Raw genomic sequence first — 13,571 nt, 5'->3', positions numbered from 1 at the left:
GGGTTTTCGCTCGGCCAGCAGGTGCTCTGATTTGCCGGAATCCGAGTCGGTCGAAGGATCAATCCAATCTGAGGTTGAATGATCGAACTAATCGTGCACATCTGTGATATGCTCCCGGTCTTTATCTTTCGCGTGCAGAAAATTTCCCGGCAACTCCCACTTGCGGGAAAGCCAACCTCTGGAACCTCAGCACCTTGCACGAGTCGAGCGCTCGTGCGCCGACGGAGGCCATGAGAAGAAGGTTTCACGCCTCTGGTACCTATCACAGTCGTCAAAAGATCTATTCTAGGACTGCAATGTGTGTAAAGTTTTCTATACACATTGCAGTATCATGAACCCAAGCTTCGATCAATAGAATGCTCCCATTAAGTTCGGGGTTGACGGTCGGTCTGAACGCCAGGCCAGGTGAACGACAATCTATTACCTGAGCTCTAGGATATCGAGTTCATGAGTTGGCAGTTTACTCAACCGATTCTGCATCTCGAATTCCAATGGACCAAGCGATTGAGCATGCAATATCAGGCTTGCAGTCGCAGCTCATGTGAAAGTATGGAGTGATCCGACACATTCAGTGGCCGCGAACACTTCCTGTAGATATAGACGCTCGATCCACATTAACTCACTACTGTGTACAACTCTGTATAGAAACGTCTGTCTGTCGTCTTTCTGCCGTTGTAAATAAAAATGAAAAGTTTATGATCGTCGAACCCCTAGGAGTCTCGTTCGTGACTGGCCATTCTCGCCCTCGGAGATCCTCTCGTCACTCCTCGAGTGGAACCCATCGTCCCGCATCACTTATTTGCAGACACGGCAGATACTTGTTTTAGATGCCAGCGGCCTCCGGCACGACTTCGTTCGAGCGAAGACGCGAGTTCTAGTTGGAATTCGGAGAGATTCATTGTTCACATCCTTCGGGGCCGGAGAAGGAAGTGGTCCATTCACTCGATCCCTGTGGAGGACCGTGTTTCCTGAGCTCATACGAAAGGATCCCGCAGGTCGTTACAGGTCGAATCGGCTAGAAGATTCGCCAAATCGAGCATTGACGTCCGATACCAACCCTGAAGGATAGAATAGCGAATGTGAGCTGATCCACCCACGTCGCCTGACCGCAAGGGTGAGAGCCTCGCACGGTGTTTTCCCGAGACCCACGCGGGGCGACCCGGTCAAGCCTCTTCGTACCTAGTTAGTGCTAGATGATAACTCCCGCTCCGATGCTTACTATTGTAACAGAACACAGCAACAAGTCTGTAGGAGAAGAGCTTCCCAAATCATTGCAGTAATACTATATCTGATATCTCCGACAAGGACGAGTATCCGGTATTCACAGATAGAGTGGAGAGCTATTAGGCTTGACGTTTTTTTTATAGGGAAATAGGCTTACATCGCGGAACCGTCCATAGCGGTACCGTCCCGGATTCCCGATTCCGTCATGCCCGATTCCTAGAGGTTAGGTTGGGGAAAAAACGGGCAAACATGACCATGAGGCGACCACCGACCACAGGCGACCGAGACACTTGAATTGGGCTAGGTTGCCGTCGCAGCCTAGCTTTCCGCTAGACATAGGTCGAAATAGCTAAGGAGTCCGAGGCGAAATCGACTAGCTTGAGGACGAAAGCCCCCGGAGAAGCCCTGATCTTTCCCCGCCGTCTCTAGGACCACGGTATCACAGGCTCGCGGTCTCCGGAGAGTTTCCCCACTCCGATCGTCTGCTTCGCGGATTCCGATCCGTTGACCGTCGCTGCTGTCGACCTATCGTGGTCACCGCCTTTGAACGAATTCTATGCGACGGGAAGTTCGAAGGGTAGTGTATAGTTGCTCTATCGTGTTGTCGGCAGAGATCATCGGCATCATTGTCTCTGATTTGCTGCTTTCGTACGTATGAGGGAACTCGTTCCCCTCTTGGAGTTCGATCCCGGCACAGGGCTCTTCGAGCGGACTCCGATCATGTTTGTCTCCGTTTGAGAGTAGGCCTGACATCTGCACAAAATACATAATTCCAGATATGGGGAGCGGTGCGCGACTGTCTTCCCTAACACTGCGAAGCTGAGAGTCGTAAATTAATCTGCCAAGATGCCGGATATCATAACAGCGGGGATAGCCGTCCTCTAGAGCAAAATTCAAGCGGCTAGCTACAGAGTGGGAAAAAAACTTCTCCATAAGCCGTGAACGGTACTATTCCCTCCCACGCGGCGAGTCCAGAAAGACCATGACGTGCCGCAGTACGTGGATCGTCTGCCGAGGGTCCACGGAGCCGTCAGAAAGAGAGTCATGTGCCTCGCGGGAGCGACAAGAGACCTTCCCGCGTTCTGTTTGGTGACGTTTTTGTTGTGAGATTTGATCAGCTGAAATCCGGTCATTCAATGGTGTTGGTGAAACTTTTGTTCTTCGCAAAGGCCAGAGAACTCACTGGCGTTCCAGAACGCGCGTTCGAAATCTCAGAGGGTCGTCACTCTTCGGACGATATCAAAGAGCGTATATCTCAGAGCGAACCCTCACTGAGACCAATTCTCGACAGTTGCATCATCGCTGTGGATTTAGAATACGTGGTGGATCTGGCCGAAATCACTGATCGCACCTCCGAGTTGGCCGTAGTGCCACCCGTTAGTGGTGGTTGAGATGTCGACTGAAGGTTGGACGAAAATCAGTTTAACGAGCGACCCTTTAGATGTCGGTGCCGCCTTATCGAGCGCGCGGTCATCTGACTGTGGGGCTATTTCTATATTCCTCGGAACCACGCGAGCGGACATCGTCGACGGCAAAAAAGTGGAGGCTCTCAGATACGAAGCCTACGAAGCGATGGCTCTTAAGATCATGCAAGCTTTGTGCGATCAGGTCCGGAAGATATACCCGGTGAAGAACTTGATTGTGTCGCATCGGACCGGCGTTGTCAAAGTCAAAGAGGACAGCATCATGATCATTTGCGTCGGAGGCCACCGATCGGAATCAATAAAGGCTACCGAATGGCTGATTAATGAAATCAAGGCGAAACTCCCTGTATGGAAGAAGGAGATCTTCGTGAATGGCCTTGAGGAGTGGATAGAAAATAAAGAGACTTTTTGGCGTGAATAAACGAATTCCTCAGGACTCGCGCTGTTTTCTCTCGTTCGGAGGTATCAAGAATTTCATCGTAGGAGGAAGAAGCGATTTCACTCTGTGACAGTGCCGCAGCTCATCAACTACTTTTATTCGCAGACATTCAATCGAGTCACTTAACACATGTTCGTCTAGGGGTCGTAGATATTGTTGAGAGAAATTTCACCCGCATAATTCAACAGAAAATAAAATCAACATTCTGGTCACCGTCCAGGAAACATGCTTTCTCCCTCCTCCGCTCGAAACCTCAGCGTTTGGTCTTCGCAAAACACAAGAAGCTCCGGATCAGTAGCATCGGATAGTAGTAACACATATTATGGGCCGAGATCCGCCGATCGATCTCTCTCTAGTCCATGAACTTCCTGTTGGGGTTCGGCCCGAACAGCTTGGCTCGCATTTGAGGCTGCATTTGAGCCGCTACGTGCTCGAGCCTCTTCTCCAGAGTGTTGGCTACCATGATTTTTCCGTTACGCGCATAGATTTCCACTCCTCCGCCACTGTAAGAACTCGGTCGATGAGCACTTCATAGTCATCATCAATTGCGGAAAGACTACACACGGACAGATGAATTGCCGGCCGACGGCTCACAATGCATGGGAGCGTGGAGCTGACAACTAGATCACATGCGATACTTACCACCTGTCGTTGAGGAAAGTCTTGGTGTCGACGACGACGTTGCACTTGCGGCCAGTCTTCTGCTCGAACTGCTGACAGACGCCACCTTTGAGTTGCTCAACGAGGCCGAGATCAGCCTGTCGGCACCGAACTACGACGCTCTGCAATAGGAAACGAAGCGATTTCCGTAAGTCGGAATGAGAAACACCGAAGCGCTTCCGGGACAATTGCCGGAGTTCCAAGTAGAGTCGTCACGAGCAACGAGACGTGGCGGATCGGGTGCTCCGCTGGCTACTCACCTCCTCAACAAGCTGAAGGAGTCCTTGAAGCAACAGATTCTCGACCAGGGCTCTGTAGTTCTCAGGCTTCTGCGTGACGGTCCCGAGCTGAACCCGGGCTTCCTCGAGAACGCTCTTGATATGATTTTCCTTGCACTTGAGTACTTGAAGTCTAGCGAAATTCAGCATTTTCGAGCTCTGGCTGCAAAATGGAAGAGGATGCTTCGAAATCGATGGCTTCCCGGCTGCTGTCGATGGAGGATCGTATAGCTTCTTCTGAGAGCGGACTTACATTTTACGTTGAAGCTCAACCTGCTTCTCGCGTTTCTCGTACTCTTCGTTGATTTTCTGACGAGCGTCAGTGACCAATTGACCTTTTTGAAGGTTGAACTCTTCTTCTGCTTTCGAGTCAATCTCATCAGCTTTTTCATTGGCCTCCTGCTCGATGAAGGCCATCATGTGCTGAATCTGTAATCGGATAGAGAGCAAGTCATATTTTAGCGATGCATCATCTCGACAGGATGGTCACGTGATCGAATCTTCCAGGGCTTCGGCCACTGAGAAAAGCATCCTCCTTCGTCTCCCTATCCACTCCAGGCGCCGGTTCCCCCCGCAAATGGGGAAACCTTCTGATATACTCATATGGGAGATACACATTCAAAAAGAGTCCAAACACACTGCATTCCGAGACCCGATAATCCAGATGGGAGTCTCGTCCATTGCTCACGTGATCGCAAGAGCGGAATTCTGTTACGGTCAGAAATCCCCGGATTTCGAGCGAAAACGACGTTGAGACATCGTGAATACTATTCGAACAGATCTTGACATCTCTCTACCGCAAATACAGCTCGCGGGAGAATGATGCTGTCCCCCGATGACAGGATACGTTCTCTCGACACCACGACATTCCTCCATAGCACTCTCGGGACCCACTTCAAGTCATCGAAACTCACCTGCTTCTGCACGTAGGGATCGGTTTGCGCCATCTTCAGTTGCGTGGGGGTTTCTTCCGGAAGATGAAGGGGATTCGACGCCGAAAGTTTCGGAGGCTGGATATTTAAGGCTCCAGAGACTCTACGGATGTCTGCCTTGGAGAGTGTGTTCCTTGCTGGCTGGCTGATGGCTGCCGCTGCTGGGACTGCAGAGAGAGAGCTGAATCCTTTCGGCTGTCATGTGACTCCGTTTGGCGCCGATATTTGAAATCCTTCTCTGATAGGGATCTTGCTAGGAATTCTCGACGTGAACTTTCGTGATCTACGGTGGCTCCGGAACTCTCGGAACCCCCACCTCTGATATATCTGAATATATGAATCTCCCTCCCCGAATAGACAAGGATCGATTGGTTATCTTGAACGACCAATCGAAATTCACGGAGCTATTCGCTCACAGACGTGTCCTTCGGCTCGGTCGCTCGCCAAAGCAGGGTATGAGCAGGGGTCCCCGATTGGAATTCCATTAGAATAGCGTCACTAAGATCCAGATGTTGTGTCCGATCACACGACACCCTACTCCTTCCAGCTGTTCCCTCATAAGGCGCATACACGGGTAGCTCCAATTAAAGACTAATCCTCGCGGCCAGAGAGCCTTCGGACCAGCCAATGCAGGTATTCAGCGGGACGGTTCCGAGATTGGGCGCATGAACAATACAGATTTCTCGTCATTTTTCTGGTTCCACTCTCGTGACGCAGTCTGCTCGGGTCAGCCAGCCCCGGAGCTTATCAGCGTAGGGGGGATCGTAGTGTTCGCGGAGACAACATTCTTTCAACATGTGGACCCGGTATCTCATTCGCTCGATTTCAATAAGCATGAGCTCCGGGTTCGAATTCGCGCGCAATCACCTATAGGTCCGCAGAGAGCTCATATCGATTCTTCCTTCTATTGAAAATGATATGTAGCATGCATTGTAGATGATAAGCATAAAGCGCACCGGATCAGCGTAATGCTCATCTGAACTTCGATTTTCATCCACGTATTCTAATATTCTTATCACACATTTGGAAGACTTCTGAGCTGCAACCCTCATGTTAGGATCGCATCAGCCACGCAGGAGCGTCCGATTACGGGAATTTCCTCATCACCAGTTTGAGTCGGAATTCGAAGCAGTCGGATCCTGCATCTATAATCTCCTATTGAACGGCGAAGAGAATTCTTATCTGATAACTTCAGGCTATCAGCATATGATATACGCATGACATTTCGCATGACAGGGCCTCTCCGAGCGATGCAGTGGACTTCAGTACAATTATTCCGGCAAGATTTCGATTTGTAGGCGTAGTCAATAGTGGCGGTGAACATTCACCGCTTCCCATGAGCCAGACGCAGCGGCCGTTTGCAGGCTTCTTCGACGCATCTAGGTGTCTCATTTCGAAACTCTAATGCCTCGTGGGCATAAGATGCTCTCAGCTTAATGCTAATAGGAATGGGGCTTCATTCTGTCGTCCCCACGGAAGGCTTCGGAGCGGAGAATTATATGAAACTCCTAGTCGTGATTTTTTTTTCTGTTCTTCCAGCAGATGTCCATTCTCCGCTCCTGTTCGTTTCCTACGATCTTGTGCGATCATCACCTACATGTATTGCAAGTTCGCTGAGAGCTCTTGGCCGAGCCCTGAGAGCGTCGCATGCATCCGTTACCGCGTCTGGAAGCTTCCTTGGGCGAACTCACTGCGGAAGAATTCACCTTCTCCAGATTCAGCCCGAATAAAATTGAAATCATCACTTCTGTTTTTTCTTCATCTTTATTTGCACCATGGTCTGAATCTATTCATCCATGGGATATGTAGACGCTACCGCTCATCGAGACAATATCGATCATCTGGAGTCGGCAACGAACCTTGACGCACTCATCTGTCGACTCGCAGAATCTGTGGCGATCGTCTGGTAAGATGTACTACCTTGGTGCTGATTCCGAGTGCAGCGGGGAGCCTCACAAAGCCATTCAGGAGGACGATGATGTAGTCGTGGATGTAGTCGACGACAATACACGCAAAACCCCGGGCCGCGGGGCCCTCCGTCCTTACCTGTGTGAGGTAGTGTGTCAGTGAGTCTATCGAGGTTGGACGCTCGTGGGCCACCAGCAGGTTCTCCATTGGGATCATAAGTTCGAGCTGAGATGCTGATTGAGGATGATTCTCCGCTTGAAGCCATTGATTGCTGAGGGGGAACGCAGCTTTTTAGAGAGAAGACAGCGGAGTCAATCGAAGCAGTCGGGAACATGAGGAATCGCTTTGACCACGGAATATCAGAGACTACCTAACGCACTCTGGGGAGAGACGCGTTCCCCCTGGAAAATCCGCTCATCCTACCACGCCACTCCTGATGGCGATCTCTTCCGGCCGTCGCCAGGGCGGGAGTTAACTCTATAGTCTCCGAAGTCTATGGAGAGCATGAGGAAAACGGAATTCCGATCCTGGGATCGACTGTCGATTGTTCGATTCCATGCCTTCATGGGGACACGCGATTCCGGCGGGAGCGTGGAGCTGAGATAATGCTGTGGAAAACTGAGCAAGTTGTAACAATGCTCAATCGAGCGAACAAAATCAGAAGACTCGCTCTGTGTGGCATCGACGGTTACATCAAGAGAATACTTTCCCCAGCGCTCATGCTTTTCTCGACCTCCAATGTAGCGAACGTGAGAGTTCCAAGGACCATTGAGCAGGACACCTGAGTCAATGTTGTGCGACAAGCCGCTCGGCGGTCCCCGAGTCGAGTCGAGATTCTCCGAGATGGATCTAGATTCTAGATAATGTTCCATCGAGCGTGGAGAATCGCTATTATACATATAATATATCGGAGGCCGTGATGTTATCCCAGTCATTACAACCGGTGGAGGTCATCTTCCAGAGAGCTTCACCAAACTCTATCGCGAGTTCTCAAGCCGACGGTTTTCTGCTGTTATGTTGCATCATGCCAGAACCACCTGTATTCAAATTCCGGACCATGGCTCAAGACAGAGCGAACCAACGAGATCGATCCCGAGACCCTTTCCCTTCCCTAGACGTACGTTGGTGCAGATATTCCGGACCACGCGATGACTACGACCGGATGATCCGATGATGATTAATCAGGTAATGCGACAGTATTTATGCGAAGCGAACTCCCCCGAGCGGCTGATCCTTGGAAACTTTCCGTCTTTCCCAGAGTTCATCGCGTGAGGGAATTCTCGGAGACATGCCTCAGATTTCCGAATCCGGATCCCATGGATAAACATACGGTCACCGGTCCGTTTTCGGAATCGACTCTCTTGGTCCCTGATCAGATCACCTGGACTCCTGTGATTTTCGCCGGAACTTGACCTATCTATTTCGTTGGCATCCGACCATGCACTTTTCTTCACAAATAAGCTCTGTCAGCTAAGACTTCCGAAACTGAAATTCTTTCTTCGGCCAAGCTCCACTGGAAAGTATCGACGCCAACGGAAGGCTCATTTTTAAAGCCTAATCCTGTTTTCATATGCATCGATGCCCTTCTGGAATGTCTAGTTGAGAGCAGGTCGCTTCGGCAAGAACAGACGCCACTGTCAGCTCTATTCATGCGGAACCTGGAGGAATGTTGTTCCATTGTGCTTTTCACTTTTTTCTGCCATCAGCTGGTCGACTGTTGTTGACTCCTGCGTGTCGAGTCTCCATCCCTTTCTTCTAGGGGTGGGGACATTGACACTGAGTCTCGAGCTCATATCACTTATTGGAGGTTGTCGATCACCTGCGCACTCACCTCCCTGTGACGTAGAAGTCGTCTCTCCGATATTTTCGCGGATTCCCTCTGATTTGAAATCAATGGGCTCGATACGATCATTTGGTGATTCTTGGCAAGATCGCTCGCCACTTCCCGAGGTATGTTCTCGCTATAAAATCGCAGCTTGTGATTTCAGTCGTTATGCATGAGGGGAACTTACCAACATCCACCTCGCATGCTCAGGGAAGAATATTGGCAGCCGATTGCGAGGTCTGTCGGTGTCGATCTCCATGACATCGCATTGACTTTTTTCTCATTCATTTCGAAACCTTGAGTTCCAGTTGCCCTTCGACTGAGTAGCTCTGTAATTGGTATTTGAAAAACGTCGACTTCATACACGTCAACAAGGCAAACTATCAATGTCAACTCCTGCGTGGAGAAAGAGCGATCAGTTTTTTCTCCGATTCTGCCCTGAAGACAGCTAGGTCTCAGATCGGGAACCCATGTCGGAGGTAGAAAATTCGGGGCAAGACACCATAATAATCGATTGACCGTGGGCTTTCTGGCGACTGGCTGCTACAAGAGAGGGAGTCCGATTACTCATTGCTCGGAATCTGCTGCACCCGGCTCGAGAATCATAATTTTAGAGAGGCAAATCTAGTCGCTTAACTGTCCGCGATTCAACGAGACTGAGATTGCTCGAATTCGGAACTAGAGATTACGTGATACCGTTATCCATCTGACTGAGCATGGTGATTTCGCGTTCTCGAGAATTCTCGACACGCGAAACCTTGCTGACGCTCGAGGATAGAAGTTCGATCGAAAGTTCTCTCGGAAGTGTGATGTGCTCTCGTAGCAAAGACCCGAGGCCAGATATCCGATATCTTTTCGTGCTTTCCGAGAACAGACCGCCCCCTATTTTCTATTGAGAAGTCAAGTCCAGCCTTCAGAGACACCGTGTCTTTCGAGTAAGCCTCACTGTCCTCGGGAGCTCCCAACGAAGGCGTCATCTCCTGCTTACATTGCCCCTCATGCTCGCTCGTATCGAATACGCTCTGCGATGACGGATGCAGCGGCGAAACCGAGGCGGCATTATTTTGCAAGAACCTGCAACAAAGTCGACGACGGTCGATCTGTTCTATGGAAGATTGCGGGGAGCTGGCGTTTTCTGGTTCCCCGAAACCACCGCGGCTGCCAACGGATGAATTGAATGCACTGAAATCCGATGAAATCCGGGAGAGGTATCTATATATTCATGATGAAAGAAAACAAGAACTCGGGATATCTTAAATTAAGTACAATTTCTTCGTCATTTTCTCTGGCTCGTCTGACTCTAATCGCCGACCACTCCAGATTCTTTCGTTATGATCTTTGCTTCGATAATATTCGGCTGTACAACGATCGTTCTCCCGTTATTTACAAGGACATCTGCTTGAAAAAAATACCAAGAAAATTCTGCGGAGCGTTCCCCCGTGGAAACACATGGGTGAGAGAAAACCTTTTTCTCCTCCCGGAACACGTCCGCCGAAAAATGCTCGCGAAAAGCTACGGATCGACCAGGTATCTAAGTTGTTGATAGGATTACCTAAGGACTAGTTTACAGTGTCGAGGATACACTTCCGATTGATAAGGATCCGTGTCGGAAATTCGACAGTCGGCTCGCAGCCCAACACCAGAATTCGTGGTGTGGAGGAGTTACCATCGCTGATCGAAGACCAGATTGGCAACGAAGAGCGAGTTTTCGTCCAGAAATCGAATAAATATTCTGTATACTAAATAATTTGAATCCGTAGAGAAATTCAAGTGCGCGCATCAATCGTCAGTGACGTCTACTTCTCACGTCAGACAAAACTCTGAAGGACCCACATAATAAGCGCGGACAAGCCGCCGGTTATGGGTAACGTGAGCAACCAAGCAGCGATGATCCCCTTGAACAAACCCCAATTGACTCCATCGCTATCCTCCTCCTTGTTGAATACGCCTACAAGTACGACCGAGCCAACTTTGCAATGAGTTGTCGATATGGGCAGACCGATTTTCGAGGCTAGCAGCACTGTCGAGGCGGCCCCAACTTCTATCGAGAAGCCATTTGTCGGGCAGATCTTCGTCAAGCCTTCACCAACCGTCTTGATGACTTTCTGACCGTAGATCCACAGTCCGACGCAGATACCGATGCCTCCATAGAGCAATATCCACAAAGGGGTCTCAGTCTTCTGCTGTACGGAGCCTTCATTATAGATGAGCCACAACGAGACGAGAGGGCCGATCGCGTTCGAAACGTCGTTCCCCCCGTGAGCGAACGAGCCGAAAATGGCCGTCAGCACCTGCAGAAATGAAAACAGCTGATTCACTTCGTTCGAGGAGCCGACGCTATTCGCGTTCGCGTCCTGTATCGTCACGGGCATGACTCTACTCGGAATTGTCGGCGTCGAGTTTTCGGTGTTCTCAAAAGCGACGTTGATGTGACATTCTCGGTTGTCCATGGTCGCTAGTTCCTTGCTGAACATTCCCTTCGTTGGAGGTTTCTTATCGTCAATTTTCGATTTGAGTCTCGGCACCAAGTAGAACCAGACAAAAATCGCTGCGGTCAGCGATAGCAGGAGCGAGATGAGAATCGCCGCGGGTTCCGGTATGAGGTCGAATTTCAGTACTTTGGGTCCGTCGAGGAAGATGCTCGCGAAGTTCACGAACAAGGTTCCGAAATAGAAGAACGGCAACGAGATGAGACCGTCCCGGATCGGGTTCCTCGAGTGTAGGATGAACTTGGAGATTATGAGGAATATCGCCGCCGAGAGTAGGCCCGACAGCACGGGAGACACGAACCACGAGCCCACAATTTTCATCAGACCCCCCCAATTGATGAAGCCGGGTCCTCGTGCGACCATGGTGAAGCCAGCCATGGCCCCAACGATCGAATGCGTTCCAGAAATCGGCAAAGCCAAGAATGTCGCCAGTATGTTCCAGACGGCCGAGCCCAGAAGAGCGGACAAGCAGCCGAGCATCAACGTCTTTTCATCGTCCTGATATATGGAAACGTCGAAAATCCCTTTGCGCACGGTGTCTGACACTTTGTATCCGATCAGCACCGCTCCCAGCGTTTCGAAAATCGTCGCCAGAATACAGGCCTGCCTGAGGGTAAGTACCTTGGCGCCGACTGAGGTCCCGAAAGAATTCGCGACGTCGTTGGCTCCGACACCGAACGCCAGGAAGAAAGCGACCACGAAACCCACGATCAAAATCCACATGTTAGTGGACGTGTCGACCGCGCTCGCAATGCTCTCGAGCGGCGGTAACAGCGTCGTCGCGGGGAGATCCATTCTTCGCTAGAGTGTGTTCGGACTCACTCGTCTCAGAGAGAAACACTCAGGGGCGTCGAGATGAAGACAACAACTCCTTCCGATGGGTCAAACGAGACGGTCACGTTCCACAGCTCGAGACGTCAACTCGTGCTCGGGACAGAGAAGAAGTCGCTCAGTAGCTTCGCCGGCTCCTTCGCGGGCTGATCCGTCGCTCACGAGCTGAGTGAACAGGGCACGATCGTCTCCCGCTGATGATCGAACTGTAGATCTTCGGACAGCTCAACAAGTTTGTTGTTCATGTGCACGTATTTGACCGAAAGTGTACGAGACGAACATATGACAGCGTGCCGTTTAGCATGTGGACGGTGATTTGTTCGGGAGCTGGAAAGGGACGAGAGAAGGGAAAGAGGGATTGAGTGTCGGTCCGTCGCTCCATGGGATGGTCTTTCCGCGGGTCGCGCCGGTAGGGACCGAATCCAACTACCGTCAACTGACGAAAAGCCGCTCGATTAAGCAGCGTGCCATTCGGTCCGTCCCTTTGCCTGGACATGAGACACGGCGGAGTTGCGCAAGTGACTGTCGTCCGATCTGGACTTGTTTATCCTTTAGGTGGTGGACGCGCTGACGCACAGACAGATAAACACGGATTGATATCGAATAGACCTGGGAATCCTGCGAGCTCATCGGGAGCCAAAATTCTCGCCGTTTTTTTGAGCATTTGGAACGGGGGGCAGACCAACCGTCACGGGTTTCTGTTCTTCCAGGCACGAGCGTGAGCTGCGGGACCAGTTGACCTGTACCTAGGCGACGAATCCGAAATCGCAGACCGAGCAGGGAGTTGAATGAGAGGATTAGGCGCGCGTTAGCGCGAGGACAGGTGGAATAACTGAGCCCGACCTCGTGGTACAGTTCTGGCATGGATAGAGAAATACAACGATAAAAGAGGCAGACGAAAAAAAATTGGCAAGACTTCGTTCCAGAGTCCAGATTACGATGGACAGTCAACGATCTCGGCACGGAAGCCGTGAAACCTTTGTGGGGTCACGTTACATCTAGACGTCGGGAGCGATACGGCGAGCATGCGTGATAAATTTAGAAAGAAGATTTTGTTACCACGTCCAGCTTGATCATATAATGTAGCTTGTTCACGACTGATTCGATAGCAGTTGTGACCTTATCGGCTTTTCGTTCTTGCGGCTCCACTTGTCGCTCATACGTATTGAGATCTGTCCACAGCTGTCTTTTCTCCTCGTCGGAGATATACCATATCTCGGTCGTGTCGATCCGCTCGTGTTTGTTTCCCACGATTATTTCCGTTGCATTTTTATTACAGTCCCCGACATTGCATGCCCCATTACGAAGATCGTCACCAGCAAAATCGATGAACTGAACGGCAGCCAACGGATTAAGCAACTAATTACGGACTTGTGAAATCCATAGTCTTGCCATACCCTAAGCGCGGAAACCGCCGAATAACCTTCATTCGGACTCTTATTCTCCTGACAGTAAATTAATTATCCAGCAAAGGACGAATCGGAATGGCTCGTTCATCTCACCTTGCTTTGCGACAGTTGACACGAGATCATCTGGCTGGGATGGAGACACCTGGAGACCA

General features: G+C 50.5%; 2 protein-coding genes and 1 pseudogene across 2 annotated transcripts; 1 reads left to right on the top strand and 2 right to left on the bottom strand.

The window, feature by feature from the left end:
* Positions 1-2,282: 2,282 nt before the first annotated feature.
* LOC108864874 (molybdopterin synthase catalytic subunit) lies at positions 2,283-3,227 on the top strand. Its single transcript, XM_018641266.2, has one exon. The coding sequence runs from the start codon at positions 2,617-2,619 to the stop codon at positions 3,067-3,069; it is 453 nt and encodes a 150-aa protein (XP_018496782.1). The 5' UTR covers positions 2,283-2,616; the 3' UTR covers positions 3,070-3,227.
* Vha26 (V-type proton ATPase subunit Vha26) lies at positions 3,150-5,118 on the bottom strand. The gene is made up of 5 exons (XM_018641304.1): positions 4,940-5,118; positions 4,279-4,454; positions 4,008-4,188; positions 3,730-3,869; positions 3,150-3,590 (listed from the first exon to the last, which is right to left on the bottom strand). Exons 1-5 carry the CDS (start codon positions 4,970-4,972, stop codon positions 3,440-3,442), a joined length of 681 nt encoding a protein of 226 aa, XP_018496820.1. The 5' UTR covers positions 4,973-5,118; the 3' UTR covers positions 3,150-3,439.
* Positions 5,119-9,938: 4,820 nt separating this feature from the next.
* Positions 9,939-12,256, bottom strand: LOC100898091 (sodium-dependent phosphate transporter 1-B pseudogene; annotated as a pseudogene).
* Positions 12,257-13,571: the final 1,315 nt, after the last annotated feature.

Source organism: Galendromus occidentalis, unplaced genomic scaffold (assembly GCF_000255335.2).
Source record: "Galendromus occidentalis unplaced genomic scaffold, Mocc_1.1 scf7180000077527, whole genome shotgun sequence".
Lineage (NCBI taxonomy): Eukaryota > Metazoa > Arthropoda > Arachnida > Mesostigmata > Phytoseiidae > Galendromus > Galendromus occidentalis.
Note: the sequence above shows the minus strand (reverse complement) of the source record. Positions and strands in the feature narration are given on the sequence as shown.

What these genes read in the sequence shown, in the direction of transcription:
- LOC108864874 (XM_018641266.2), top strand. Translation starts at nt 2,617, where the DNA reads ATGTCGACTGAAGGTTGGACGAAAATCAGTTTAACGAGCGACCCTTTA.
- Vha26 (XM_018641304.1), bottom strand. Translation starts at nt 4,972, where the DNA reads ATGGCGCAAACCGATCCCTACGTGCAGAAGCAG. An exon ending in GTTGAGCTTCAACGTAAAAT is followed by an intron (nt 4,189 to 4,278) that starts GTAAGTCCGCTC and finishes TCCATTTTGCAG; the next exon opens with CCAGAGCTCGAAAATGCTGA. An exon ending in TCCTTCAGCTTGTTGAGGAG is followed by an intron (nt 3,870 to 4,007) that starts GTGAGTAGCCAG and finishes TTCCTATTGCAG; the next exon opens with AGCGTCGTAGTTCGGTGCCG.